Raw genomic sequence first — 27,602 nt, 5'->3', positions numbered from 1 at the left:
GCCCTCCCAAGGCATGCCATCTGGGAGGAAGGGGGAGGAAGAGGAAGAGGGGGCACCAGCCTGGGTCTACACTTTTGCAGAGGCACATGACGCCGACACACCTGGCCTTATTTACAAGCTTGTACTTGATTTGCAGCTGAGCACATTCCCAGTGTGGCCAGGCCGGGGCTGTGGGTGGCCTGGAGCTGCACCCAGACCTGAGGCAGGGTCAGCTGCTCATTTGCATAAGGGGCTGGGGCTCTGAGCTGGAGCCCGAAGCTTAATATTGTTGTATTTCACATTATTTGTATTGTACACCACCTAGAGTGGCCAGGTAGCCAGCCAGATGGGCAGCTAATACAGTCATGTGAAAAAGAAAGTACACCCTCTTTGAGTTCTATGGTTTTACGTATCAGGACATAATAAAAGTCATCTGGTCCTTAGCAGGCCTTAAAATTAGGTGAATACAACCTCAGATGAACAACAACACATAACATATTACACCGTGTCATTATTTATTTTACAGAAATAAAGCCAAAATGGAGAAGCCATGTATAAAAACTTAAGTAGACCTTATGATTCAATAGCTTGTAGAACCACCTTTAGCAGCAATAACTTGAAGTAATCGTTTTCTGTATGACTTTATAAGTCTCTCACATCGTTGTGGATGAATTTTGGCCCACTCTTCTTTACAACATTGCCTCAGTTCATTGAGGTTTGCGGGTATTTGTTTATGCACAGCTGTCTTAAGGTCCCGCCACAGCATTTCAGTCGGGTTGAGGTCTGGACTTTGACTGGGCCATTGCAACATTGCAATTCTTTTCTTTTTCAACCATTCTGTTGTAGATTTGCTGGCGTGCTTGGGATCATTGACCTGTTGCATGACCCAATTTCGGCCAAGCTTTAGCTTTCGGACAGATGGCCTCACATTTGACTCTAGAATATTTTGGTATACAGAGGTCATGGTCGACTCAATGACTGCAAGGTGCCCAGGTCCTGTGGCTGCAAAACAAGCCCAAATCATCACCCCTCCACCACCGTGCTTGACAGGTGGTATGAGATGTTTGTGCTGATATGCTGTGCTTGGTTTTCGCCAGACATGGTGCTGTGCATTATGGCCAAACATCTCCACTTTGGTCTCATCTATCCAAAGGACATTGTTCCAGAAGTCTTGTGATTTGTTCAGATGCAACTTTGCAAACCTAAGCCATGCTGCCATGCTCTTTTTAGAGAGAAGAGGCTTTCTCCTGGCAACCCTTCCAAACAAACCATACTTGTTCAGTCTTTTTCTAATTGTACTGCCATGAACTTTAACATTTAGCATGCCAAGGCCTGTAGAGCCTGAGATGCAACTCTTGGATGTTTTGCAATTTCTCTGAGCATTGCACTGTCTGCCCTTGGGGTGAATTTGCTGGGACATCCACTCCTGGGAAAATTGGCAACTGTCTTGAATCTTTTCCACTTGTGAATGATCTTCCTCACTGTAGAATGATATGGACTTTAAACTGTTTGGAAATGGCCTTATAACCCTTCTCAGATTGATGGGCAGCAACCATTGCTTCTCTTAAGATCATTGCCGATGTCTTTACTCTTTGGCATTGTGTTAACACACACCTGAATGCTCAAGACCAGCAAACTCCTGAGACTTCGGCTTTTATAGAGGTGGTCACACTTGCTGATGATCAATTAATCAAGGGCATTTGATTAGCAGCACCTGGCTGCTACTTAGCCTCTTCATACCTATGGAAGCAGTAAGGGTGTACTTAGTTTTTCACACATGGCTTCTCCATTTTGGCTTTATTTCTGTAAAATAAATAATGACCCGGTGTAATATGTCATGTGTTGTTGTTCATCTGAGGTTGTGTTTACCTAATTTTAAGACCTGCTAATGATTTTTATTATGTCCTGATACGTAAAACCATACAACTCAAAGAGGGTGTACTTTCTTTTTCACATGACTGTAAATCAAATACATACATACATACATAAATAGCAAAAGGCGCTGCTCTGTTGACCAGGCAAGGGCAGGAGGCCCCCAGGAGTTCTACTGTGCCTGGTTGATGCAGAGGCTTCCTTCTGCCTGCAGTTGCAGAGTCCTAAGTTGCACATGCCTGTTCCCTTGTGATCCTGAAGAGCTCTCAGGGCCTTTGCACACACAGTCCTGGGTACTTCATTTGGCTATGCCCCAGCAGCTCTCAAAGCCTCAGAATGAATACGAAATGTTTCTTTCTGCCACAAGCCAAGATCTGTCCACTCAATTGACGCCTTTTGTCTTGGCCTCTCACAGCCAAAGAAATTGCACCAGGACTCACTAGAGGAGCAGCAGGAGGCAACGGAGTCAGAGCCTGTCTATGAGGAGGTGGGCAGCTTCGCAGACATGGGTTTTCTTGAGCTCAGTAACTCTCTGCTGCCTCCTGTGGATCGGACCAAAAAGCCAGGAACTTTCTCAGGGCAGGTGATGTCCAGCTCACTGCCCCCCTGCCCAGCCCCACGAGTGCCTGGAATGGACCTGGCAAAAGCATGCCACTTGGAGGTGGAGCCCCTCGCAGACAGAGCCCTGGGACACAGAGTGGCTCTAGGGGCTTCTGCAGACAGCAAGGCTGAGCTGCCACAAGCACTGCCTGGCCCAGGCAGGGAGCAGGACCAGCCTTCAGAGGTGCCAGCCCTCCCTGCGGAACCTCCAGATGGAATGGAGGCTCGAGTTGGCGACACCAGGAAGAAAAGCTTCCAGACGGACTTACCCATCAGTGACAAACTCATGCAGGAACTGAGTACTGCCATCCTCCGGAAGAATGCGTGCCAGACAACCAACGCATCAGGAGCACAAGACTTCTTGTCTGAGGATGGGGCCCAGGCTCAGCTGGAAGAATCATGTGATCTGGGGACTGGGAACTCTTAAACTAGAACTTAATTGGCATCAGTGCTGGGCCCTAATAATGCTTCATGAGCTGTCTGTTGGGCTGCATCACATCTCTGCCCACTACAAACCTAATGCTCTGCCTGGAATTGTGGCTTTAAGAAGCCCCCCCGCCTCCTCTGTCACTCCTAGAGACTGAGGAAATGATAGGAGGCAGGGGAGGGTGTGTGTGCTGAGGCAGAATGGTGCATCCCTCTGCTGACCTCAGCCCTAGTTCATCTCCATATGTGATATATCTGTCTTCATATTCAATTCCATGGCAGAATGTACTGGGTGAAGTATTCTGTTTCTTTGGAATCTCAGCTTTCATTTAAAACAAATTTCTAGCCTTTATGCTGAGAAGATATACTTGCAACTCTGTGTGCAGTTTCGGTGATTTCCAGTGATTCATGGCATAGCTTCAGGGGTTCTCCACTGCATACCCAAAGCAGAATAAGTTATGCAAAAAAGGAAAAAAATTGCAAAATCATGCAAAATAAGATGAAATTATGCAGATTTGCTCAACTGGCATAATTTGTATACATCACAGACTTCAGATGTTCATGGTGTAGAATTTGGGAAGCCAAGCCACATAATTTTGTTTAGCACAGAGTATACTTAGGCTTGCACAAATTTCTACCAAAATCCAGGGAGTAAATGCTCTTGCAAGGATAAGGGAAGCCCCACTGCCTGAGGCACTTCTAGCAATATTTATGCTGCCAATTGAATTAAAGGAATTTTGTACAATACAGAACAAGAGGGTTTGCTTATAATGACTAATCTGGAAAAGAGTGATTACTGTGTACTGGAATGACAGAGTACAGCAGTCTAACAACTCTGACACATTCCATTTGACACTCAGGATGGGTTGTTCAGGCATTGATGGGGACGGATGAATGAGTCACAAACGTTTAAAGAGGGGTGACCCAACTTGACACCTACCGGTGCATATACACCCATCAAGACTTTTCCTGGTCCCCACAGAAAGACCTGTGCTTTTTCAGTAAAACGTATGGCCATGTGAAGCTTTTCTTCTGTTCTCCTGACCCGCTGCAGTCCCTCCTTGCTTTGCCAGCCCTTGACACATTTCGTAAACATGCCCCCTTCACCACACAACGGAAGCAGCGTGGTCGGCTGGGGAGCAGGAAAGTGGCAACGTGGGCAGCCTCTGAAGGGAAGCAACTATGTGAGTGGGCAGCCATGCAGCAGCACTGGACCTTGAGGCCCCTTGCATGCTATATGTGGGCGGAGAGGGCAAGCAGGGGGACCATTCCTCACTTGTATGTTGGTGCTGGTGGTGGCAGGCAAAGCTAGCCCATGCAGTCTTTTTCTTCCTGTGTGTGTGTATGGGTGGTATTGCTGGAGTCGTTACTTGTTTACCTGCATGCTGTGAGAAGCAACAGAAGCAGCTAAACTAAGTTTAAAGACTGGTGAAGGAAATACGGTAACCAAAGAGGCTGCTCACAAAGTGAGGGTGAGGACGATGCAAGTCCTTGGGGAATGTCACACCCCGTAACAGTCCACTTGGCACTCAGTAAGAACGTGACTCACTGTTCTAACCTGGCCATCAGAACTATAACTCCATCACTTGGGCTCCCACCAGAAGGAGGGCACAACTAGATGGGACCATGGGAACACCCATGCCTGGATCTCCCACTATTTTAATAGCCCTCCATCTATCCAAAGCACTGCTGACAAGGGCCAGGCAGGGCAAGAGGAACGGCGGAGATTTTGCATCCTGTTCCTCTTTTTTTAAAAAAAATAAACCTCCTACTGCCTCTAACCATCTCCTTACCTATCCTGGGCTGAAAGTCCCTCCTTTTATCATTTGTCCCAGGCTGAACATAATTCCCCTTGCCAGAGAAAATCAAGGCAAAACTGCGGTTGAGCAGAGTAAATCGAGAAGAGGCATTCCTCTGAAGAGAATGACATCAGTCCACAAGGTGGAGCTAAAACGCCACGAATGACAACGCCGGGCCGGGGGGGGGGGGGAGAGAGGCCGGGATTTCCTGAGGTAACTAGGAGGGCGGAGGTGCCTTGGCGAAACGACTGCCTCCTGAACGACAGCCCTGCCCCGGTGTGCCTGTGCGTGCGTGCGTGCGGAGGGGCGTATTTAGGAAGTGGCCTCCAGCAGCGACCTCTGGTCGTTTGCCAAAACCAATCCGAAGGCTGCGGGGGCTTCCGTGCATACAGAATTTGCAGCCTGGAGGCTTTTGAGGGCCAAACTACACCTTTACAAGTAGTTGCACGTTTCTTTCGTTTTGCCCAGATTATATCAGATGACGACGACGACTATGACCACAGAAAAGGGGCCTGCAGCCGGGAGCCGAAGAGCAGCGGACTGCACGGCCCCGTGACTTCTTCCCCTTCCCGCCGTTTGGCTCCCACTGCCTTCCCCCGTTGGAAAGACGGGCCTGCCGAGGCGGAGGGAGGGGGTTTCCCAGGGGCTGGCAGAGCCGAAGCAGCCGACTGCGCGCGCGCGCTAGGCGTGGCGTTAGGCAGCGCGAAGGCAGCAGCTGCGTGTTTATAACGTCGTGGCTCCACACAGCCCCCCGGGAGGAGGCCCCGGGGCCGCCGCGCTCCGCCCCGGGGCCTCCTCCCGGTCCTCGGGGCTCACGGAAAGGGCCCGATTTCGGCGCGTCCTGCTGCTGGCCCTGGCGCCCGCTGGAACGGCCGCTTCTCGGCAGGCAGCCAAGTAGCCCCGGCCCGGCCCCCGCCCGCACCTCCGGCAGGCAGGCAGTCGCGCGGTGGGCGGCCGCAGGAGGAGCGGCCGCGCCGTGCGCGCCCAGGGAGGAGCCAGGCGGGGCGGCTCGCAGCCGCGGCAGTTCCGGGCGCGCCTTCGTCGCAGTCCTGTGGCGCTCGCTGCTGTGCGGAGTGGCCGCGCGCTGCGTCTGTCCAGGAGGCCGGGGCGATGCAGCCGCCGCCCCGCAAAGTAAGTCCCCGCTGCTGCGGAAGGTGCGGCGCCGGGGCTGGCTCGCCGCCCTCTCGCCCACCCGTCTGCTGCTTGCAGGGGAGGAGAAGCGGCGGCCTAAGCGGCGCGACGCCCCTCCGACACCCGCACGCGGGTGAGCCCCGTCCAGGCGCGCGCGCGCCCTCCAGGACAGAGCGGCCGCGACTCCTCCAGCCCTCCCCGCAGCTCGGGGAAGAGCGCCCCGGACAACGAGCTGGGGCTGCGAAGCGCCCGCCTCGCTTTCCCGCTGGCGGGCTCGCACCATCCGTGCCACGGGGGTTCGACTCCCAGGAGTGGAAGGCGCCCAAGGGGGCTCGCGCTCGCCGTAACGTGAAGACCGCAGGCAGCCTGGGGCCTCCAGGCGTTTTAGATGACACCTGCCGTAATCCCTGCTCGTTGGCCATGCTGGCTGGGCCTGAGGGGAGTTGCGCTAAACTTAGAGGCATCCTGAAGTGGCTGTTTGGCTGGAGGCTCTCCTGACAACACGGTGTGAGCAGGTCCTACAGCAAGGCTCTCCCCCTGCCGTTCCTCCCCCTGGACCCTTCAGGGCATAATCATAATTCCTAACGTTTATATGCAGTGGCAAGAAACAGTTTGTGAACCCCATAGGAGTGTCACATATTTCCAACCTAAAATGCTGTTGGATCTTAATCTACCCCATAATTTCCTAGACAAAGAACAATGGATAACCTGATTAAAGAAATGGCATACAAACATGATGCTTTTTCAACATTTATATATCCACAACAGATTCAAAATTCAGTATCTATGTGTGAAAAAGTATGTGAGCCTTCAGATTCAGCATCTGGTGCCCCCCGCCCCCCTTGAGCAGCAAGGACTTCAAGTAAGCGTTTCCTGTAACTGTCAGTCGCTCACATCAGCTTTGGGGAATTTTAGCCCATTCCTCCCTACAGAACTGCTCCAACTCTGTGACATTGGAGGGCTTCCTTGCATGAACAGCTTGCTTCAGGTCTTGGCACAACATTCCGATGGGGTCCAGACTTTGGTCCAGACTTTGACTAGACCATTCTAAAACACAGAATTTCTTCTGCAGCCATTCTTTTGCAGTTCTGCTTGTATGTTTAGGATCCCTGCCTTGTTGCGTGACCCACTTTCAGTTCAGCTTCAGCTCACAAATGGATGGCATGACATTCTCCTCTAGAATCTTCTGATACACTGCAGAATTCATGGCTGTGTCAACAATGGCCAGCCGTCCAGGCCCTGAGGCAGCAAAACAGCCCCAAACCGTCATATTCCCACCACCACGCTTGACAGCTGGGATGGGGTTCTTCTGTTTGAACTCAGTGTTTGTTTTTCACCAAACATAACATTTCTCACCGAGGCCCAAAAGTTCTGCCTTTGACTTGTCCATCCAGAGAACATTGTTCCAGAAGTCTCGGGGACCATCTGTGTGATCTTTAGTGAACTTCAGATGGGCAGCAAAGTTATTTTTAGAGAACAGTGGTTTCCTCCTGGCTATCCTTCCATGAACACCATACTTGTTCAGTCTTTTTCTGATCGTTGAGTCACAACACTCACATTAGCCAAGGCCAGAGTGGCCTGCAAATCCTTCGATGTTGCTCTGAGGTTCCTTTTGTCTTCCTGGATGATGCGCCGGTTTGTTCTTGGAGAGATTTTTTTGTAGGACAGCTGCTCCTGGGTAGAATGACTGTGGCCTTGAACCGTCTCCAGACTGTCTGACAGTGGATTGATGAAGCCCCAAATGCTAAGAAATGGTTTTGTAACCCTTTCCAGACTGATGAGCAGCAATAACTGCTTTTCTGAAGTCCTCCGAGATGTCTTTTCATCGTGGCATGACGTGTTTCCACACAACCATATGGTGAAGATCAACCTCACAAAGTTTCTGATCCTTTCAGCCTCCTAAACCCACCCTTGAAGGTCTACCTAACTAATTAAATACCTGAATTTAATTATTGCCTTCAATTGAGCTGATGCAACCAGGGGTTCACTTACTTTTGCTTATGCCCAGACTCTTAAGTACTCATTGTTTGCCTAATTTATATATCGTTTTATTTCACAAGGCAGTTGGTTAATGTAAACCCTACTGGATATTTAGAAAAGGACTGGTTTTGATTCACAAAGGCTATCATGATAAAACTATGGAATTTCCGTAATTATCATTAGGGTTCACAAACTGTTTCTCGCCACTGTAGGAATGTTGAAAGCACTTAACTTACATTGTTTTGGACTTCTCCCTCCAGCCCTTTTGCAGGGGCTGAGAGAAGAGCGACTCGCCTAAGGCTGCTCGCTGCCGTTATGATGGGTGAGATTTGAACCAGGGAGTTCCGGATGTTAGCCTTGTCCTCAGCCACTGTTGCTACACCAGCTCTGTGTGGATAGAGCTCCCTGAGCTGCTTTTTGGGTCCACTGGTCTATACTGCTTGCAGAGGGAGGTGGCCGTTCATTGCGGCCTGCTGGTGCTCTTCCCACTGCCCCTGCGCCCCCCCCCCCGTGGTTTCCCATACTGTTCAGCACAGTGGCATACTTTTTTCCCTGCTGCAAGCGGGTTTTCTTAGGTCAGGGGTGGGCAACTTGGGACCCTCCAGGTGTTTTGGCCTACAACTCCCATCAGCCCTTGCCAGCATAGCCAATGGCCAGGAGTATGGGAGTTGTAGGACAAAACTTCCGGAGGACCACAGGTTGCCCACCCTCACCATAGGCGGAGAAGTGAGGCAGCCAGCTGTTCCTTGTGCTAGAGTGAGGACCAACCCCGTGACAGGATGCACAATCTGTTTCCTTGGCAGGTTAAGCTGACCCAGGAGGTGAAGGTACGCTTAATAGAGCAACTGTCCAGCCTGCAGAATAAGCAGCAGCGGGAGCTGGAGCTCCTAGAAGACGTCAGGTAACAACCTAAGCCTGCAGGGGAACAGGAGAGAGAGCCAAAGATGGGTCAGCCTCTGCGGCAGGCCTCACTGTGTGTGGGTGACCCTTCCCGCCCTTGTTAAGCAGCTCAGGAAGCGAGCCAGACAGCCTGGGACAGCTTTCCCATTGCAGACCCCCAAGCTGCAGGAAAGAGGGCTGGTTGGGGTGTGGAGCTGTGCTCATTGGCAGCTAACTAGTGCGTCACCCAGGGCCTGTAAGTGGCAGACCCCAAGAGCCCACTGTTTTCTCCCTAAGAGCACATCCGGCATATGCTAAGCTAGTGGTTCACCTGGTTACACACATCCAGCTCTACCGCCTGTGTGGATTCTGTACCTGAAGCTAGCTACCACATGATCCTGCTGGAGGTGATCCAAAGGGACAGTGCTAGGGGTCATGTTAAAATGAGGGAATTAATTTCTCTCTTCCTTGGTAAAGCAGATTGAAGCTGGATAGCAGGGGCTCATATCTGGGCTATTACTACACATTTCAGGACCCAGGAAAGCAACTGCTGTCCGCTGCTATTCCGCACCCTCCCATCCACACCCATTAGGCCGCCTGGGTTGAAATGATATAGGCTGCTGGATTATTAAGAAAGCTTTTGGGACCTTCTCTGGAATCTTTCTTCAGGGAAGAATGGCACATTGCCCTGGGCCAGAAATCACAATAAATTGAGGTTCTGGAGGAGCTGGCTTTCTGGGATTGAGCAGTATGCTGGTGCATGCTGCCTGGTCACTTCTTTTGGTGGAAGCAGCTAAACAAACCAAGGACCTGCTGTCTGTGGTTTATCAGTGTCCAAACTGGAGATTCTGGCTTGTCCCTTCCAAAACAAGCCAGAGTCAAAAGCCAACAATAAACCATGGCTTATTATTCTGGCTCGTTCGGGAAGAGACATGCCGGAATCCCCAGTTCGATATCACAATAAACAAACCGTGGATGGAGGGCCCATGGTTTGCTTAGCTGCTCCCTCTGGCAGGAGGAGCCAAGCAGGAACAATTGGGCAGTGTGTACGATCATGCTTGCTCAATCCTGATGAGCCAGGATTCTTTGGAGCCCCTTACTTCAGGGGAGGCAACTTTTTTGGGCTGTGGGCACACTTGGCAATTTGATACACTGTCATGGGCACCACCACAAAATGGCTTCGATGGCAAGTGTGGCAAAGGACAAGTTAATAGCGCCAAAGACTACAAGTACAAGGCAGAGGTGGGGGCTGAGCCACAACACACTAAGCAACCCGTTTGAATCAACAGTTTTCAGCACCAACAGAAACCTACTTCGTGGCAATCCCAGTGTGTGTGTGTTTCTGTAAGTGGGGGGTATCTTGGTGAGTGTTCAGGGTCAAGAGGCACATTGGTGCCCATGGGCACCACGTTGCCTACCCCTGCCTTGCTTATTGTGACATCCGAACCAGGAGATTTTGTGCAGTCCCATTGTTTTCTTTCGGAACTCCTTTTCTCAATAACCCATGCAGTTGCTGAGGCTGCAGCTTGAAGGGGGAGATGGAGGGGGCAGCTTCCCGACCTTTTCCCCTCAACATTATTCTGCTGACCATCACCTACCTATGATCCCAAAGCTGTGTTTATCCCCTGCTGGATAAAAGTGACGAATACTCCAGCAGAGGCAAAAAGCATCATGGGGGATGGGCACGTTACATGTAGTTCTGCCTTTGAGTTCTTGCTGGTTTGAATTCTTCCACTGCAGAAGATCCAAGAAATCTAGACGAACCCCCCCCCACACACACACACACACACACACACACCACCCTCACAGCTGAACAGCAGGAAAGGGCAACCCAGCCAGCTTTCCAAGCAAGTATTTCTGTTTGTCTCTCTCTCTCTTGCACATGTACGCAAACACACACTTCTACCTACCTTCATAGCCTTCCATGATTGGCGGGGCTGGGGTGTTAAATATCACACAAATGTATACTGAGATCTGTCATGTTTGGGGTAATGGTTGACAGAGCAGGTTTTGCACAAAGGTAGCTCCCCATTATTCCTGTCCTGTGTTGCTGAAAGCTGTTTTGAATATTGCAAATGTAAGGAGTTGCTTTACACTGAATTGGATTATTATCCTATCTAGACCGTTATTCAACTCTCCAGTGTCACAGGCAGAGGCCTTTCCCAGCTCTGCAACCCTTTTAATTGGACATGTCAGGGACTGAGCTCATGCCGTTCTACGTGCAAATGGTGTGCTCTGTGCTCTACCACAGAGCTACAGCCCTTCTACTCAGACGAAGAAGGCAGCTCCCAAGGCAAATATGTTGAGTTGAGGCTTGTATGTAAATGTCTGGTGTGAATGGTTGTGAGCAGAAGCACTAATTCATCTAATACAATGGATTATTTGGACTCTGTGCCAGAAGGATAATTGTTTGGAGTCTTTGTTGTCTCTTTGCAGGTCCTACAGCAAACAGAGATCTGCTATTGAGAGGGAGTATGGGCAGGTGAGACAAGGCAAGATTTCTGAACTGCTTGTTTGAAATGCATTGTATGTCCCAGTTTAGAAGAAGAAGAAGATGATGAAGGAACCATTTGCAGTCACTAGCTTTAGCTGCAGCCATTTTCTTATGACTGGGGGCTCTAAGTAACAAGTTGTATCAAGAGGCTAGGCTTACAGGCTTATCCCATCCACTGTATGCCAGCACCCTCCCCCAGCTGAAGCAAGGGACCGAGAGGGCACTTGGCCACAGAATTGGAGCTGCTAGCTAGTGAATCTGAGGTCAGACATAATAACCCTTTAATGCCCAAGACTTTAGCTGTGCACATGGGGGTGGGGGAAGAGGATGCCACCCTGGTTCTTCCTGGAGCTCTTGGCCCTGAAGAGTGGTCTGCAGTTGTTTCTTGAGACTCTCCAGACCTGGAGGTGAAATAAATTCCTTGTGATGAAGGTAGGCAAAGTCAGCTGTGCTAGATCTTGTGTAGGGCAAAGTGTCTTGCAATGAGGCATGCCCAGCTACACTAGAAAGTATTGTAATAAGCAGTGGCACTTAGTTAAGCAGTGACACTCATTGTGGATCTGGTTTTGCTTGTGGTGTGTTTGGGAGAGGCCTTCTTCTTGGGCTCTGGGAACAGGAGACAGTTCAAACCCACATGCCCTGCAGCTTCCTCTGCAGCAGCCATTTGGCTTTCCCTCTTGTGTCACCACATTGTTGGGTGTTGCTGACAGAACCCTACCCTGTGGTTGCACTGCTCCTGCCTAATCTTGGATTCTCTCTTGGTTACATCTGGGCACTGCAGAAATAGATGGCTTCTCTTGGCTGTCCCCACTGAGGCCTGGGCCCTTATCCTTTGGGGCCTCAACCTGGGATTGCACGTGAGTAGGTAAAGTGACCCTTGTTGTATCTTATCACTCATACATTCAGTCTGCTGCCATCTTGTTCAATATCATCTTTTTGTTCCTCCTAGTTTTAATTCATGTGAGTCATTAACTGATGTTGGTAAGTGGTGTTGTCATCTGTTTAGGTGTTACAGAGTTATAATTGAACTGGCCTTGAAAGAGCCCCACCTAAGGTAGTTTCCAAGTCCAGTTCTAGACATGGAAGATGGCCTCAAAGATGCATGCATCTTTTAGATCCTGTTTATACATTCAGTACTATTAACTGTTAATGCCATTCCTGGACTGGATGGCTGCAGGCAGGGCAATCCTATGTTTGAATATTTCCCCCACGAGGCTGCAACTACATATTCCGCATTTAACACAGGTATTAGTATTTTCATATACTAATGAATATTTAGTATACTAAATATACTAATACCTTCATGGATCACTGCCTCCCCTTCATGGATCACTGCCTTGTGGCGAAGGGGCTTGTGTAACTCAGTGAAGCCATAAGCTATGCCGTGCAGGGCCACCCAAGACGGACAGGTCATGGCAGAGAGTTCTGACAAAATGTGGTCCACTGGAGAAGGAAATGGCAACCCACTCCAGTATTCTTGCCAAGAAAACCCCATGGAACGTATCACAAGGCTAAAAGAGATGACGCCGGAAGATGAGCCCCTCAGGTCGGAAGGTGTCCAATATGCTACTGGGGAAGAGCAGAGGGTATTTCCAAGTAGCGCCAGAAAGAGTGAAGCGGCTGGGCCAAAGCCGAAAGGACACTCAGCTGTGGATGTGTCTGGTGGTGAAAAGAAAATCCGATGCTGTAAAGAACAATATTGTTTAGGAACCTGGAATGTCAGATCAATGAATCAAGGTAAGCTGGAGGTGGTCAAACATGAGATGGCAAGATTGAACGTCGACATCTTGGGAATCAGCGAACTAAAATGGACAGGCATGGGCGAATTTAATTCAGGTGACCATCATATCTACTATTGTGGGCAAGAATCCCTTAGAAGAAATGGAGTAGCACTCATAGTCAACAAAAGGGTGGGAAAAGCAGTCCTGGGGTACAATCTTAAAAACGATAGAATGATCTCAGTACGAATCCAAGGCAAACCATTCAACATCACAGTAATTCAAGTCTATGCCCCAACCACTGATGCCGAAGAAGCTGAGGTTGATCGGTTCTATGAAGACCTACAACACCTTCTAGAACTAACACCAAAAAAAGATGTCCTCTTCATCATAGGGGATTGGAATGCTAAAGTAGGAAGTCAAGAAATCACCGGGATAACAGGCAGGCATGGCCTTGGTGTACAAAATGAAGCAGGACAAAAGCTAATAGAGTTTTGCCAAGAGAACATGCTGATCATAGCAAACACTCTTTTCCAACAGCACAAGAGACGACTCTACACATGGACATCACCAGATGGTCAATATCGAAATCAGATTGATTATGTCCTTTGCAGCCAAAGATGGAGAAGCTCCATACAGTCAGGAAAAACAAGACCTGGAGCTGACTGTGGCTCAGATCATGAGCTGCTTCTTGCAAAATTTCGGCTTAAATTGAAGAACGTCGGGAAAACCACTAAACCGTTCAGGTATGACCTAAATCATATCCCTGATGAATATACAGTGGAGGTGAGGAATAGATTTCAGGGATTAGATCTGATAGACAGAGTGCCTGAGGAACTATGGACGGACGTCCGTAACATTGTTCAGGAGGCAGCAACTCAATCCATCCCAAAGAAAAAGAAATGCAAGAAAGCCAAGTGGCTGTCTGATGAGGCTTTACAAGTAGCTGACGAAAGAAGGGAAGCGAAAAGCAAGGGAGAAAGGGGAAGATATATCCAACTGAATGCAGAGTTCCAGAGAATAGCAAGGAGAGACAAGAAGGCCTTCTTAAATGAACAATGCAAAGAAATCGAGGAAAACAACAGAATGGGAAAGACTAGAGATCTCTTCAAGAAAATTGGAGATCTCAAGGGAACATTTTGTGCAAAGGCGGGCATGATAAAGGACAAAGAAGGCAGGGACCTAACAGAAGCAGATGAGATTAAGAAGAGGTGGAAAGAATACACAGAAGAACTATACAGGAAAGATCTGAATGTCCCTGATAGCCATGATAGTGCGGTCACTGAACTTGAGCTGGACATCCTAGAGAGTGAAGTCAAGTGGGCCTTAGGAAGCATTAGTAACAACAAAGCTAGTGGAGATGACAGTATTCCAGCCGAGCTATTTAAAATCCTAAAAGATGATGCTGTTAAAGTGCTGCATTCAATATGCCAACAAATCTGGAACACTCAACAGTGGCCGCAAGACTGGAAAAGGTCAGTTTACATTCCAATTCCAAAGAAGGGCAACGCCAAAGAGTGTTCAAACTACCGCACAATTGCGCTCATTTCACATGCCAGCAAGGTGATGCTCAAAATCCTACAAGCTAGGCTTCAGCAGTATGCGAACCGAGAACTACCGGAAGTACAAGCTGGGTTTCGAAGAGGCAGAGGAACTAGAGATCAAATCGCCAACATTCGCTGCATCATGGCGAAAGCAAGAGAATTCCAGAAAAACATCTATTTCTGCTTCATTGACTACGCTAAAGCCTTTGATTGTGTGGATCACAACAAACTCTGGCAAATTCTTAAAGGGATGGGAGTACCAGACCACCTTACCTGTCTCCTGAGAAACCTGTACGAGGGTCAAGAAGCAACAGTAAGAACCAGACATGGAACAACCGATTGGTTCAAAATTGGGAAAGGAGTACGACAAGGCTGCATATTGTCATCCTGCTTATTTAACTTATATGCAGAGTACATCACGAGAAATGCCGGGTTGGATGAATCAGAGGTCGGAATTAAGATTGCTGGGAGAATTATCAACAACCTCCGATATGCAGACGATACCACCCTAATGGCAGAAAGTGGAGAGGATCTCAAGAGCCTCTTGTTGAGGGTGAAAAAGGAGAGTGCAAAAGCTGGTTTGAAACTCAACATTACAAAAACTAAGATCATGGCATCTGGCCCCATCACTTCCTGGCATATAGAAGGGGAAGAAATGGAAGCAGTGACAGATTTTACTTTCTTGGGCTCCAAGATCACCGCAGACGGTGACTGTAGCCATGAAATTAAAAGACGCTTGCTCCTTGGGAGGAAAGCTATGGCCAACCTAGACAGCATAGTAAGAAGCAGAGACATCACCTTGCCGACAAAGGTTCGTCTAATCAAAGCTATGGTTTTCCCAGTAGTAATGTATGGCTGTGAGAGCTGGACTATAAGGAAGGCTGAGCGCCGAAGAATTGATGCTTTCGAACTGTGGTGCTGGAGAAGACTCTTACGAGTCCCCTGGACTGCAAGGAGGTCAAATCAGTCAATCCTAAAGGAAATCAACCCTGAGTGCTCATTGGAAGGACAGATACTGAAGCTGAAGCTCCAATATTTTGGCCACCTAATGCGAAGAGAAAACTCCCTGGAAAAGACCCTGATGCTGGGAAAGACTGAAGGCAAACGGAGAAGGGGACGGCAGAGGATGAGATGGCTAGATAGCATCACCGAGGCAATGAATATGAACTTGAGCACACTCCGGGAGAGAGCACAGGACAGGAAGGCCTGGTGTGCTATGGTCCATGGGGTCACGAAGAGTCGGACACGACTGAACGACTGAACAACAACAACAACAAATTAGTATTTTGCCCCCTCATATTTTTTAAATGACAGAAGAAGCCAATGAGTGCTTCCTAAAGCAGACACATGTTTGGAACCTTGCAGGGGCTGAGGAGCAGAACTGGAGTAGAGAAACATCTGGTAAAGAAAGGGTTAATGACCCCTTCTCTCTCCCTTCCTTCCTTTTTTTAAAGCAGAACTCCTTCTGCTTTAAAAAAAATTTAAAAGGATGTTGGGACACAATTATACATCTTTGTAACATGTAACTCCATGCCCATAGAAACTGGCTTGTCAGGGAGTAGGCCGGGCTGAACTCTTCTTTTCAGCATGCTAGCTTTCTGTGTACAGGGAGTTTTTCTGTAATGGGGAGCACTTAAATATGCATCATGATCCCCTGCAGCATGAAGTTGTACAGCAGGGATGGGGGAACATTTTTGGCCTGAGAGTCAGACTTCGTGTTGGAGAAGCTCTCTGGGGCTGAATCCCCCTGGTGGATGGGGCCAGAGGCAAGAGTGGGCAGGGCTGAAGAAACTCCATCCCCCTCACCCCCACCAAATTCCACTGCAACTCACTTTTAGTAGGAAGTATGTCTACTCACAAGTAAGCAGGGAAAGCCTCTGCAGGGCAAGGCTCAGAAGGAAGCAGGACTGAATGACTCAGCAGCCTCCTCCCTCAGCTCCCTCCTCCTGTGCTCCACAGAGAAAAGTTCTTAACAGTGATTGGAGATGATGGCTGTTCACTCCAGGATGCAGGGCTGGGGAAGATACTGCTGGGCTGCATGGGGAACCCCCGCAGGCCTGAAAAGGCCCCTGGCCTGGAGGTTCCTCATCCCTGTTGGAAATGCTGTGCTGCTCGATTCTACGGAATACCCATTCACACCATGCTATTGCACCAGCCCTGAGATAGATCCATGGTTTGGGGCTTGCGTTCTTCTGCATAACGTGGAGCACCCGTGGAGACAAAATAGAGCGAGCTGCATGGGCCAATGTATCAATATTTGAACATTATGTATTTCGTCATTAAAGGCAAATGAGCAGAGCTCCTTTTAGCTTCTGCATCTTGCGTTATAAAAGAATGGCTGTTTTTTCCTCTCCAGGATGCGCTGGAAACAGCTGGTGCAATCCATTTCTGGTCCTGCATGGTGTCTCTTCTGAGTTCACTTCTGGGCCTTATTATAGAAAAGCCTGTACCCTCAAAGCCGTATAAACTTCCTTCCAGTATTCCTTGCCACATGTCTGTCCAGGTATCATGGGGAGTCTTGTCCCTATAAGCTTGTCTCTTGAAACAACAGGTTGATGTACTTCCCCACAAGTAGGTGTGCTGGTATGCATCAGGAGTAGACCTTCTTTTGCGAGGGTTACCTACCCTGTCAACTGTCCCTTGCCATGCACTGGATGAACACTAGAAACTGTGTACAGCCCTCTTGCAACGCAAGGATCTTCCCACTTGCCTCAGGGCTTTCAAGCCTATCTTTGCTAGAAACTCCCCCTCTTTCATGAAAGCAGGTATTATAAAGGTCTAGAATTATGCACTCAAATCCAGTTCCGCACTTGCACGGTGGGTGTGCTCATGGGGTTGGGCTTATTTCAGAAAGCTGGTAGATCTGTAGGATCTTTCAGATATAAGTCAGATCTTGTCAGTTTTACATCTGTTACCCCTACCTTGAGCAATTACTGCATTTTGGTTGTCATAGCTGTTAACACATTGTAGAATCCTGGCACATGGTGTTATGGTATTAGGGGGAAGGCATCTGTTGTATTTATGCCTGATATCACTCCTGTGGTGCATCCTGACCAGGAGAGGAACAGTTGTTATGTGCTTGGACAAGCATGGAGTGCAAGGAGATATGGTGGGATATGTGGTGTATGTGTGTTGCCAGAGGATATGAAGGAAGGATATGGCAATTGATGAAATAGGATGGAAATTGATGGCAGCTGAACTGGAGGATAGATGAGAACTGTTTCACATAACCAGTTTTCCTGGTGTTCAGAAACTCTTTTCCAGTCTCCTCATACAGTGAAATACAGATTGAACTTAATCTTATGGCAGGCTCCAACATGAAGTTGTCTTTTGATGAACACCCTGGCCACAAAGATTTCTGAAGTTTGCTCCCTGTGGACCAGAGAACTGAGTGTATTTAGGTCTCCCCCTTCCTAGCTTTCTTTGAGCATTAAGGTTGTTCCTTATTAGCTGTGTTCTCTAGAATGGCTGCATCTGAAGGAATGCACAAGAGTAATTTTTAGAACTTAATACAACTAATAAAACACCATTAAAGAATGTTGCTTCTTGGATGCTATAAATGGGTCAGGTAATACTAGTATAATGTTGTAACAGTATGAAAACACACAGTGAACTTAGTGGGTGTTAGTGATCTATTTAAAATACGATTGTTGTTGGAACAATATAATTCTACATATGAAAACAATGTGAACACAATTGTACATATATTGGAAGATAACAAAAGCATCTGTTTCACAGGTATATACATATTAATATTATAGTTTGTTCGAAGGATCTTAAAGTCCATCCAAAAAGTCTTTACAGGAATCCAGTGTAATCCTGTTTCACATATGAGTTGCTTCTTCAAATAAATAATAACTGTAGAGATATTAAGATCTGTAGTCATATATATATATGCACACATATGCACATACATGTGTATACATGCTTATGCATATACACACACACATAATTTATTATTTTTATATTCACATTAGTTGTCAGTTATTATCATAATATGTACATGTACAAAAACATTATTTCAAATAAACACAAACGTTCTTATTGAGAATTGTTACCATAATCTTATCAAAAATTATTTACCTGAAAGCAGGGCTGTGTGTGTATGTGCATATGTGTGCATATATATATATATATATGAATGACTATAGACCGTAATAACTTAATATCTTTACAGTTATTATTTATCTGAAGAAGCAATTCATATGTGAAACAGGATTACACTGGATTCCTGTAAAGACTTTTTGGATGGACTTTAAGATCCTTTGAACAAACTATAATATTAATATGTATATACCTGTGATACAGATGCTTCTGTTATCTTCCAGTATATCTACAATTGTATTCACATTGTTTTCATATGTAGAATTATATTGTTCCAACAATAATCTTATCTTAAATAGCTCACTAACACCCACTAAGTTCATTGTGTGTTTTCATATTGTTACAACATTATACTAGTATTACCTGACCCATTTACAGTTGTGTAACTGTGTTCACCAATTTCTTATCGGTTTTTACAACTGTGGCCCTTTTTTGTACTTGGCTTCTTGGATGCTTCCAGGCTCCTGTTCGCCTACCTGCCTGTATGCCAGGTAGTTGGATCTGTTGGATTGGGGAGATATTTCAAGCTTGCCTTGGTTGTGGTTCAGAATGTGATCTGAAAGCCTTGCCTGGGTAGCATACTCAAGTTATGTGTTCAGCATTTCCCTCCCAACAGCTCCTCAAAGCCAAATCCCCCCCCCACACACACACACACAAACACATCTAGCTGAATTCTGAACTCTCCAGTGTTTAAAGAGGAATTTGGCACTAGAACTATTGGTCAGAAAACTGCACCTTATTACACACAATCCTGTGTTTCAGTGAGTTTCTGCATTGTCAGTTCTTGTATAATACCTTGAACTGCTGTTTTAAGACTACAAAATTAAGTGGGTGGCCCTGGTCACTTTTGAAGGCCCTGGTCACTTTTGAATGGCTTCCCCTGCTTTTGGGGCTGGCAAGTGGGCAGGAAGTTTCAGTCTGTTTCCTGTCTCCTAGCTGAGCAGAGGAAGCTGCTCCAGCTGGTCTAGGGGCTATACAAGGAAGCAAGCTCCTAGAGAGAGAGCGATCAGAACGAGCGAACAGGGAGAGCAAACAGGAGTTGTCCAGGGGAGTTGCAGTGGAAGAGGAGACAAAGGCAAAGTGGTGAGTGGGCTGGAGTACGCGCAGTGCTCCTGAGAGCTCCAATTGAATTGAGGGGGTGTGGCTGGAATATGGGCTCAAGTTACAGGAAGCCAGATTCCGGCTGAACATCAGGAAAAACTTCCTGACTGTTAGAGCATACAACAATGGAACCAATTACTTAGGGAGGTGGTGGGCTCTCCCACACTGGAGGCATTCAAGATGAGGTTGGACAGCCATCTGTCAGGGATGCTTTGACTTGGATTCCTGCATTGAGCAGGGGGTTGGACTTGATGGTCTTATAGGCCCCTTCCAACTCTACTATTCTGTGATTCTATGATTCTAAGTCTTCTAGTACAGTTCTGACCTAACTCAGTGGGGGAGAGAATGAATAGGAATACTTTGTTTGGCTCTAATGGTTGATGTATTGACGATACTGTGTCCTTAGTGTTTCCAGGGTCAGTGCAGTCCCTGCAGCACAGCTGATTACTGTGCAAAGTGTGCATTTAGATCAGATGGGCTTGATCGAGCAAGAGCTTGAGGCTCTTGCAAGACGGTAACTATAGACTAAGATGCTAATGCAAGGGCTGGCGTGTTGTAGAGTCAACAGTTATGCCATGTCTGCCTCTTTGCAACTCTTCACATGGAGTTTGCCCGGCAACAATGTAAAACAAAAACACCATGTGTGGGAAAACTGGTGGTATGACTTGGCTCTGTGTTACCCATGAAGAACGGTAGGTATAGGGATGGATGAGAAATTCATTGGGTTTGCATTTTAATGAGAACTTACAAAACTTACAGTGCCTGAACTTACGCATGAACTGGAATGCAGTGATATGGTAGTATTTGCACTTTCCTGAATTTTGCAATGCAGTTTATAAACCAAAAAAATGAGTACAATAGGGGAAAATATCTGCACAAAAATGTGTCTGTTAGGGGAAATTGCACACAAAACCACATTCGATTAGGGAAAATAGGCTTACAAAATACTTAGATTTGGAAAAATGCATACAGTTAGGTAAATGTGTACAAAATACATATGAATTTTCATGCAGGCTTAAAGAAATACAAATTCACAAACTGTTGTAGAAACAGGACAGAACAAACATAATGTAGGAAAAATGTGTAACAGAGCAATACCAAGCTTGACAGATTCATGTGTCCCTAGTCAGGAATTGTCAGTGTTCTGAACCTTAACCACTGATAATGTTGTCTTATGTTGCTTGAGGTTCTGAACACACATGTGTGCAGGACTTATATAAAGAATTAAATGTTTTTGTTCAGTCCACTGAATTCTTGCAGTTCATGTTCCATTTTGTGGATAAGGAAGGTACAAAAAAAATAGAACACATTTTTTTTGTATATGTTTGTATGTATCTTTTGGGTGGTACGTAACTGTCAGGAAGAAAAGAGACTGCTGTTAATTAAGTAATTTCTCAGTTGTTACAGCCTTGGGCATCTGCAGAATTATTGAAAATCCAGTCTTTGCTTTTAGTCAGGTAAACAGGAAGACAGGGACCAAGAAGTGGAAAGGAGAGGGCATGGGGCAAGTCTTTGTGCATTAGCTGGGCACAAAGCCAAATGGCTTAACCTGCTTTGGGTACATCAGACTGCTAGTTCACAGGGATTGTTGTTTGGGGATGCTATTGTTTTAGTTGAAGCACGCTAGTCATATTATTCTTCACAAATAAGAGGTCTAAGGACTTGCCTCTGGAAAGAGGAGTTTCTTAGCCAAATCTGCGCCATGTTCTAGATTCTGTGTTGGCCCATTGAAACCATGGAAGCACAGCATGAATGGCCAGCTGCATGTTTTAATAGCAAGGAAATGGCAGTCCTTGTGCTTCTAGAGACCCTGGTGTAGCAGCCATATCGGGGGTCAGACTAAGTAGCCTCATGTTACTGCCAAGTTATTGTTTAGCAAAACAAAAATGTGGAAATCTCCTGACTTGTCAGCAAGGCTAAGATTAAGTCAAATTGCATATCATGTTCTCTTCTGTTCTCTGCTTATCATGGCTACCCTATAACCCATTTCTTGTATATAAACAATGGTGCTAGGAGAAGAAATGTTGAGGACTGCAACCCCACACGGGAGGGAGAGGAGGAGCCGTTTCCTATGTGTCACAATATCTATAAAAACAATGTGCTGATGTAAATTGGGGCTTCTGGCTCTTTGGAAATGATTCCAGCCTTAAGCCCGCGCGTTAAATAAAGAAACTCTTTTTCCTTCACTCCGTGGTCTCTCTGACTCTGAGTTCTGCAACATAAATGGTGCCGTGACTCGGATGTGGCAGGCTCTGAGACAGAGAGGTGGCAGTTGCCTGCTCTTGATCGCCGCACCGGGAGGGAGAGCTCGGCGCACTTTTCCCTTTCTTGGCGCCACCGACCTTTTTGTCGGGTGAATGGGAGAAAGCCTGTGCCGGGACCGCCCAAACGGCAGCGAGCAGCAAGAGAACCTTGGGAAGCGGAGGAAGGAACTTGAGCCCTGCCCATACTGCAGCTGCAATTGAGTTGAAACCCACATTGGAAGCCTTCGGGAGAAAGGCAAGTATATGGAATAAAAAAGAGGGCCCCGCCTTCGGGAGTAAGGCCACTGGGCAGAAAAAAAGAGGGCCCTGCCTTCGGAAGTAAGGTCAGGATACGTATACAAAAGGTGACCCACCCGATTGGGGGTAGAAGGGGGGACTTGATCACTCCCCCGAGCAGGCACTAGTACTCAGCAAGGCGCTGAGGAAGCTGCTTCGCTCTAGTGGAAAAGTGGGTGGCAGGGACATATGAATGAAGTGGTGAAAATTGATAATTGTGTGAGTGGCTACTGCGGTTTCTGTCGCATACCGTCGACCGTCCGGGTGCCCAGGCCAGTAGCAAAGTGCTTGGTGTGAAATTCCTTTTGTGTCGGTCAGTGAGACCCCTTACTCGCTGACCAATCCCCTTCCCTCTTTGTGTCCATCTTCATCTTAATAGGGAGGCTATGGGAGGTGGGGGAAGCAAGACTTGCACCCCCTTGAGATGTATGTTTAAAAAAAAAGGAAAAAGATTTTTTTTTAAAAGATTCAGAATAGAGAGAGGAAACAGAAAAAGCTCAAGGTCGAGCTGAGAGGAAAAAAGAACAAGATCTGAGGCTGTTAATCAGAGAAATGTTGCAGGACAGCCTGGCTTTTAACGAAGCGTGGGAGTGCGAGGCCAAAGAAGTAGCTGTTAGCCTAGCGCGCGGGGGGAGGGGGGGGGCAGGAAAATTGCCCACAACGTTCTGAGTTGTGCAACATCATCACCTCACCTAATTGAGATGAAATCCCTAAGAAATGGAAACTGAAAATGAAGACCCAGAAGTTAAAGGCGCAAAATGGAGAATAAAAGTGAAGAATCAGCCCCAGGGCACAAGCTAGACCCCTCTTCGAGTGAAAAGTGTGCCATAAGACTGTCCCAAGGCAGAATGAAGCGGAAAGACCACGATGAAGATCTCTGTCAAGGTAGCCGTGTTTAGCTTTGAACTGTCCTAGAATTTCATAGAGCCTGTAGACCATCAGCTATATGATTTCTGAAGAGCGTAACCGTTAAGCTTTTGCCATGGGATTCCCTGCAATGAAGAAATCTCACTAATTTGAGTGTCCAGTGTTAGACTGCCTGAGTGTGTGTGCTGAAGAGACCGAGAAACCAGACAGCATGTTCCTGGCCAAGCCAAAATCACGCTACTACCATGCTCCTGGAAGCTGCAATAAACTGTGTAAGCTGAGAGACCCAACCTGATTGAGAAGAAAAGAAGATATTAGAGTGTTTTAAAAAACAGTGAGATTTGTGTAGCTGGCTGGCTGACGCTGTCAGTGATGTTATAACTTTAAATTAAGACTGTTTTCCTGTTTGAGACCCCAGCGAAGAAAGCTGACCCGAGTTTTTAGTTGCCCGTGCCAAAGCAAAGATTTAGCTGCCCTGTACCTCATCGTGTCCTGTTTTGAGCTTGGGATTTACAAATACAAACAAACTGAGAAGCTTGCCTTTGAAGTCCTGCAAATCACCCCACTGTATCCCCGAAGAAGATTAATGGCTGCCTGAAAATGCAAGTATAAAGCGATGCCCATCACCCCCCAGCGTCCTCAGTTTCAGCACTTTGCTTTCGTGTACCAAGTTTAAGGGGAAGAGAAGAAAAGAGGTGTGTGTGTGTGTGTGTGTGTGTGTGTGTGATATTGTAAATCCCTGGCTAGCTTGTCTAGTGATAGATAGCCCCGAGAGCTTTCTCCCCCGCTAATTGCTGGATCTGCTCCATCATGCCTTACCATGCAAAAAGTGTTTTCCATTCATTGTGTTAAATTGCAAAAAAGTTTGTTGTGTATATTTTATGATTTCTAAGATATCATAAAATAAATGTGATATTTGCAGATTAGTGTTAGTTGCAACTCCAAATGATACTGAGTGTGTGGTTCCCAATGAATGACAAGGAGAAAAGACAAAGTCAAGTAGAGAAAGACAGAGGCAAGTAGAAAAGACAGAAATAGAGAAAGTGGCAGACAGATAGAGAAGGGAGAAAAAAAAGAAGAAAGAGAAGGCAAGAGGCAAAGAGAAAGAACATTTGTAGAGAAGAAGCGTGGCCATAGTTGCCCCCAGGGTGAATTAGAAGCAGCTGATTATGCCTGAAGCTTATTACCTGGGGTAAAGTAGCCACAATAATGTAATAGTTCTTTAAGATGAAGAAAATGTAACTAGAAAGAGAAGAAGAGCCTATCCCAAATGTGTCTCATTGGGACTAGTGTAGGGCAGAAAAGGTTTAAGTAAGTGAGTTTAACTTGAGAAAGACAAATGAAGAGACAAGGCTGGTGCATGGAGCAGAAAGTTTTATGTAAAAAGTTTAAAATATGATCTGCAATACAGGCAGATCAGCAAGAAAAAGAAAGCAAAAGAAAGAGAGAGAGATTTCTGTTCCCATACTAATAAATGAAAGTTTTATCAAGCACTTTGTTTGGGAAGCGAAGTCTGTTTACAGGAAGCTGTGCCTGAGAACCAAACACTTCTAGCCTATGCTGAAAATGCTTGCTAGTGTTGTGCTGCCTCATGGGTAACATGTATGGTATAAAACCCATTTAGCCCAATAGCTCGTGGTTCAGAGAAGCTGTCTGATCCAACCATTAAGTACGCCTGTGTGCTGTAAGTTACCCAATAAAGTCTCCTTGTAAGTAACCCCCCCCCCCCCCCGCTGGAATCCCAAAACACAAGCGGGGCTAGAGCGCCTCACCCAGTATCAAACCCTGCTGTTAGAAGCCATGAAAGCAAGTATGAAGAAGTCAGTTAATATGACCAAAGTGTCTATAAAGTGCTGCAAGGTGCCACTGAGGCCCCAGAGCGTACTTAGAGCGTCTTTTAGATACCTATCGCCAGTATACCCCCCTCGACCCAGAGGCCCAAGAAGACGTGGACGAAAAAATAAAAGAAGACCCAGCAGAGGCAGAAGATTCTTAAGAAAGAACCAGTGTGCCCAGTGTGAACAAGATGGACATTGGTGGCATGAATGCCCAAATAAAATGAATCAAATACACAAAGGAGAAAACCAAAGGAGCCAGAACGGGCGAGAGCGAAGACAGCTTGAGAGGGGCCGTGACATTGACTGAGAGGGGCCGTGACATTGACTGAGAGGGGCCGTGACATTGACTTCATGATTGACACTGGAGCGGCATCAAGAGCAAGCAAACGTTAGCCTTAAACAAGAAGTCCAAACACTGGGCAAAGTTCTTCAAGCCCAGCGTCGCTTTGTCTTAGAAAATAAGCCCCCAATTCCCATCACAGAAGTTCATCCTTTCCAACCAAATGATGAAGTATGAGTTAAAGAGGGAAAAAATGACCCTTTAACTCCCAAGTAGAGAAGACCGAAAACTGTCATACTTTCCACCCCCGCAGCTGTAAAAGCAGCTGGAGTTAAACCCTGGATACATTGGACACGAGTCAAAAAAAAAGCAAAAAGGAAAGTGGACTGTAGCTGAAAATCCGTTAAAAATTATTCTGAACAAGCAGTAAGAAGACTCAGGCTAGACCTTACTGTGGACACACCGGGAGACTGTCCACCCTGCATACAGTCAGACCTGCAACTGAGGAAAATTGAAGCAGGGGACTAGACCCTACTGCAGCTTGCCAGGTGAATAGCTGCCCAGTGTACGGTCAGATCCCAAAGAAGATCAAACATGCGTGTTGTAGTGTTAATAGTGTTGCATTGTGTTTCCTTAATAAGGTGCAAAAAGGGGGGTCTGCCCTAGAGAGGGAAATCTGTCCCAGCGATTCGCTGATAATTACTGGCTTCACTTAGCTAACATCACTGGAGTAAAACATTTTTGTTTGCCAAGAGATATACCTGCAAACAGGTTTTTTTTATCTTTTTCTCCTCCATCATTTAATTTGACTAATAATAGTAATGCTGTAGATGTTCAAATCAATAATCTGCATGCATAATATAGTGGCTGACATAACAATGGGACAAAACAGTTAGCTAAATTGGTTAACCCCTTGGCTTCCAGATCTTAGCTGGCTTAAGGCATTGTTCATCCTAATTCTACCAGTGTTGTTCATAGAGATACTGTTATGCCTTTGCATTCCTTGTCTTATGCGCTGTTTAATCTGTTTTATGTCTCGGCTAGTAAAGCTGCCGCCCTCTACGCTCCAATAGCTCAACAAGATTTTAAGTAAGAGGGTTGCTATAAGAGTCCTGTGTTATGCTTCGCAAACCAGAATGTCTATTTGTGTAATGAAATGCTATAATTGTAATGAAATTATGCATTTAAGGGGGGAATGTAGCAGCCATATCGGGGGTCAGACTAAGTAGCTTCATGTTACTGCCAAGTTATTGTTTAGCAAAACAAAAATGTGGAAATCTCCTGACTTGTCAGCAAGGCTAAGGTTAAGTCAAATTGCATATCATGTTCCTGTTCTTTGCTTATTGTATATCATGTTCTCTTCTGTTCTCTGCTTATCATGGTTACCCTATAACTCATTTCTTGTATTATAAACAATGGTGCTAGGAGAAGAAATGTTGAGGACTGCAACCCCACACGGGAGGGAGAGGAGGAGCCGTTTCCTATGTGTCACAATATCTATAAAAACAATGTGCTGATGTAAATTGGGGCTTCTGGCTCTTTGGAAATGATTCCAGCCTTAAGCCCGCGCGTTAAATAAAGAAACGCTTTTTCCTTCACTCCGTGGTCTCTCTGACTCTGAGTTCTGCAACACTGGCAGACAGTGAGCAGGACCCTTGAAAGCTTTGGAGTGGCCGGCTTGGGCTGTCAGTGGTCTCCCATCCATATTGCAGCCAGGTCTACTGGTTGCAGCCAGGTCTTCAGCCATGCTTCCCAAACTGTCTCTGATGCAGCAGGTGGTATCTGGTCATAACTAAGGGAGAAAGTATTTTCCCCACCTTCGTGTAAATTCAGGTCGATGTTTCTAATTACTCATTGTGAGTTGCCTTGGAGACGTGCATGGATGGAAAAGCCAGTTTTTTAAAAAAAGTACCCGTGTGTGTGTTTTCAGGCATTGCAGAGGCTAGCAAGTCAGTTCTTGAAGAAAGACTGGCAGCGTGACTCGAGTGTCGCCAATGACTCCAGGTAAGGACTGGTTTTGTGGTGAAAGGAACTGGGCTGCCCTGCTTCTCTCCGGGAGATGGTATATCTGGCTGTGTGGCCAAACAGGAGAGCGCTTGAGGAGATACTGGGACGGCAGAAACGGTCAATGTGGACTTCTGCTTGTTTTCTTCTTGCGGGGTGGGGGCAGAAGATGGGGGTATAGTGGTCATTACACACAGTACTTGGCATCAGGGAGCCACTTGGGCTCCTGCCCGTCTCCTACGCCTGATGGCGAGCTGGAAGCACCGCTGTCCATAGCTATGTCAAGAATCTGGACTGGTGTACCATTAGGCTGGTTGGGGAGGCAAATTGTCAGATATTTCTTGTTGTTGTTGTATTGTTACTTCTAGGGAGGGGGAGAGGCGCTTGAGGGAATTTCTGCCTCAGGTGCCAAAGTAACTTGACCTGCCTTGGGCACTGTGCACTTT

At 46.8% G+C, this 27,602-nt stretch overlaps 2 protein-coding genes across 9 annotated transcripts in view; both read left to right on the top strand.

Annotated features, from left to right (window-relative positions):
- The window catches only part of ARAP3 (ArfGAP with RhoGAP domain, ankyrin repeat and PH domain 3), a 49,375-nt gene extending 45,754 nt beyond the window's left edge, over positions 1–3,621 (top strand). Inside the window, exon 35 of the mRNA XM_084850944.1 lies at positions 2,267–3,621. Coding sequence (XP_084707070.1) covers positions 2,267–2,878 — 612 coding nt within the window. The 3' untranslated portion in view covers positions 2,879–3,621. The remainder of the gene's footprint in view (positions 1–2,266) is intronic.
- Positions 3,622–5,719: 2,098 nt separating this feature from the next.
- Positions 5,720–27,602, top strand: part of FCHSD1 (FCH and double SH3 domains 1) — a 38,508-nt gene continuing 16,625 nt past the window's right edge. For 4 of the 8 annotated variants that reach the window (XM_084850949.1, XM_084850948.1, XM_084850946.1 and 1 more), the window contains exons 1-4: positions 5,720–5,807; positions 8,591–8,688; positions 11,103–11,148; positions 27,083–27,156. In XM_084850949.1, coding sequence (XP_084707075.1) covers positions 5,787–5,807; positions 8,591–8,688; positions 11,103–11,148; positions 27,083–27,156 — 239 coding nt within the window. In that variant the 5' untranslated portion in view covers positions 5,720–5,786. Of the gene's footprint in view, positions 6,313–8,590; positions 8,689–11,102; positions 11,159–11,941; positions 12,026–27,082; positions 27,157–27,602 lie in introns of those variants that run through there. The other 4 variants (XM_084850947.1, XM_084850950.1, XM_084850952.1 and 1 more) reach the window with 4 other exon arrangements.

Source organism: Heloderma suspectum, chromosome 4, assembly GCF_057233095.1.
Source record: "Heloderma suspectum isolate Gila_16-S chromosome 4, 16-S_ref, whole genome shotgun sequence".
In the NCBI taxonomy this organism is placed as follows: Eukaryota; Metazoa; Chordata; class Lepidosauria; order Squamata; family Helodermatidae; genus Heloderma; species Heloderma suspectum.
The sequence above is the reverse complement of the archived record's forward strand: the minus strand, read 5'-3'. Positions and strand labels throughout refer to the sequence as shown.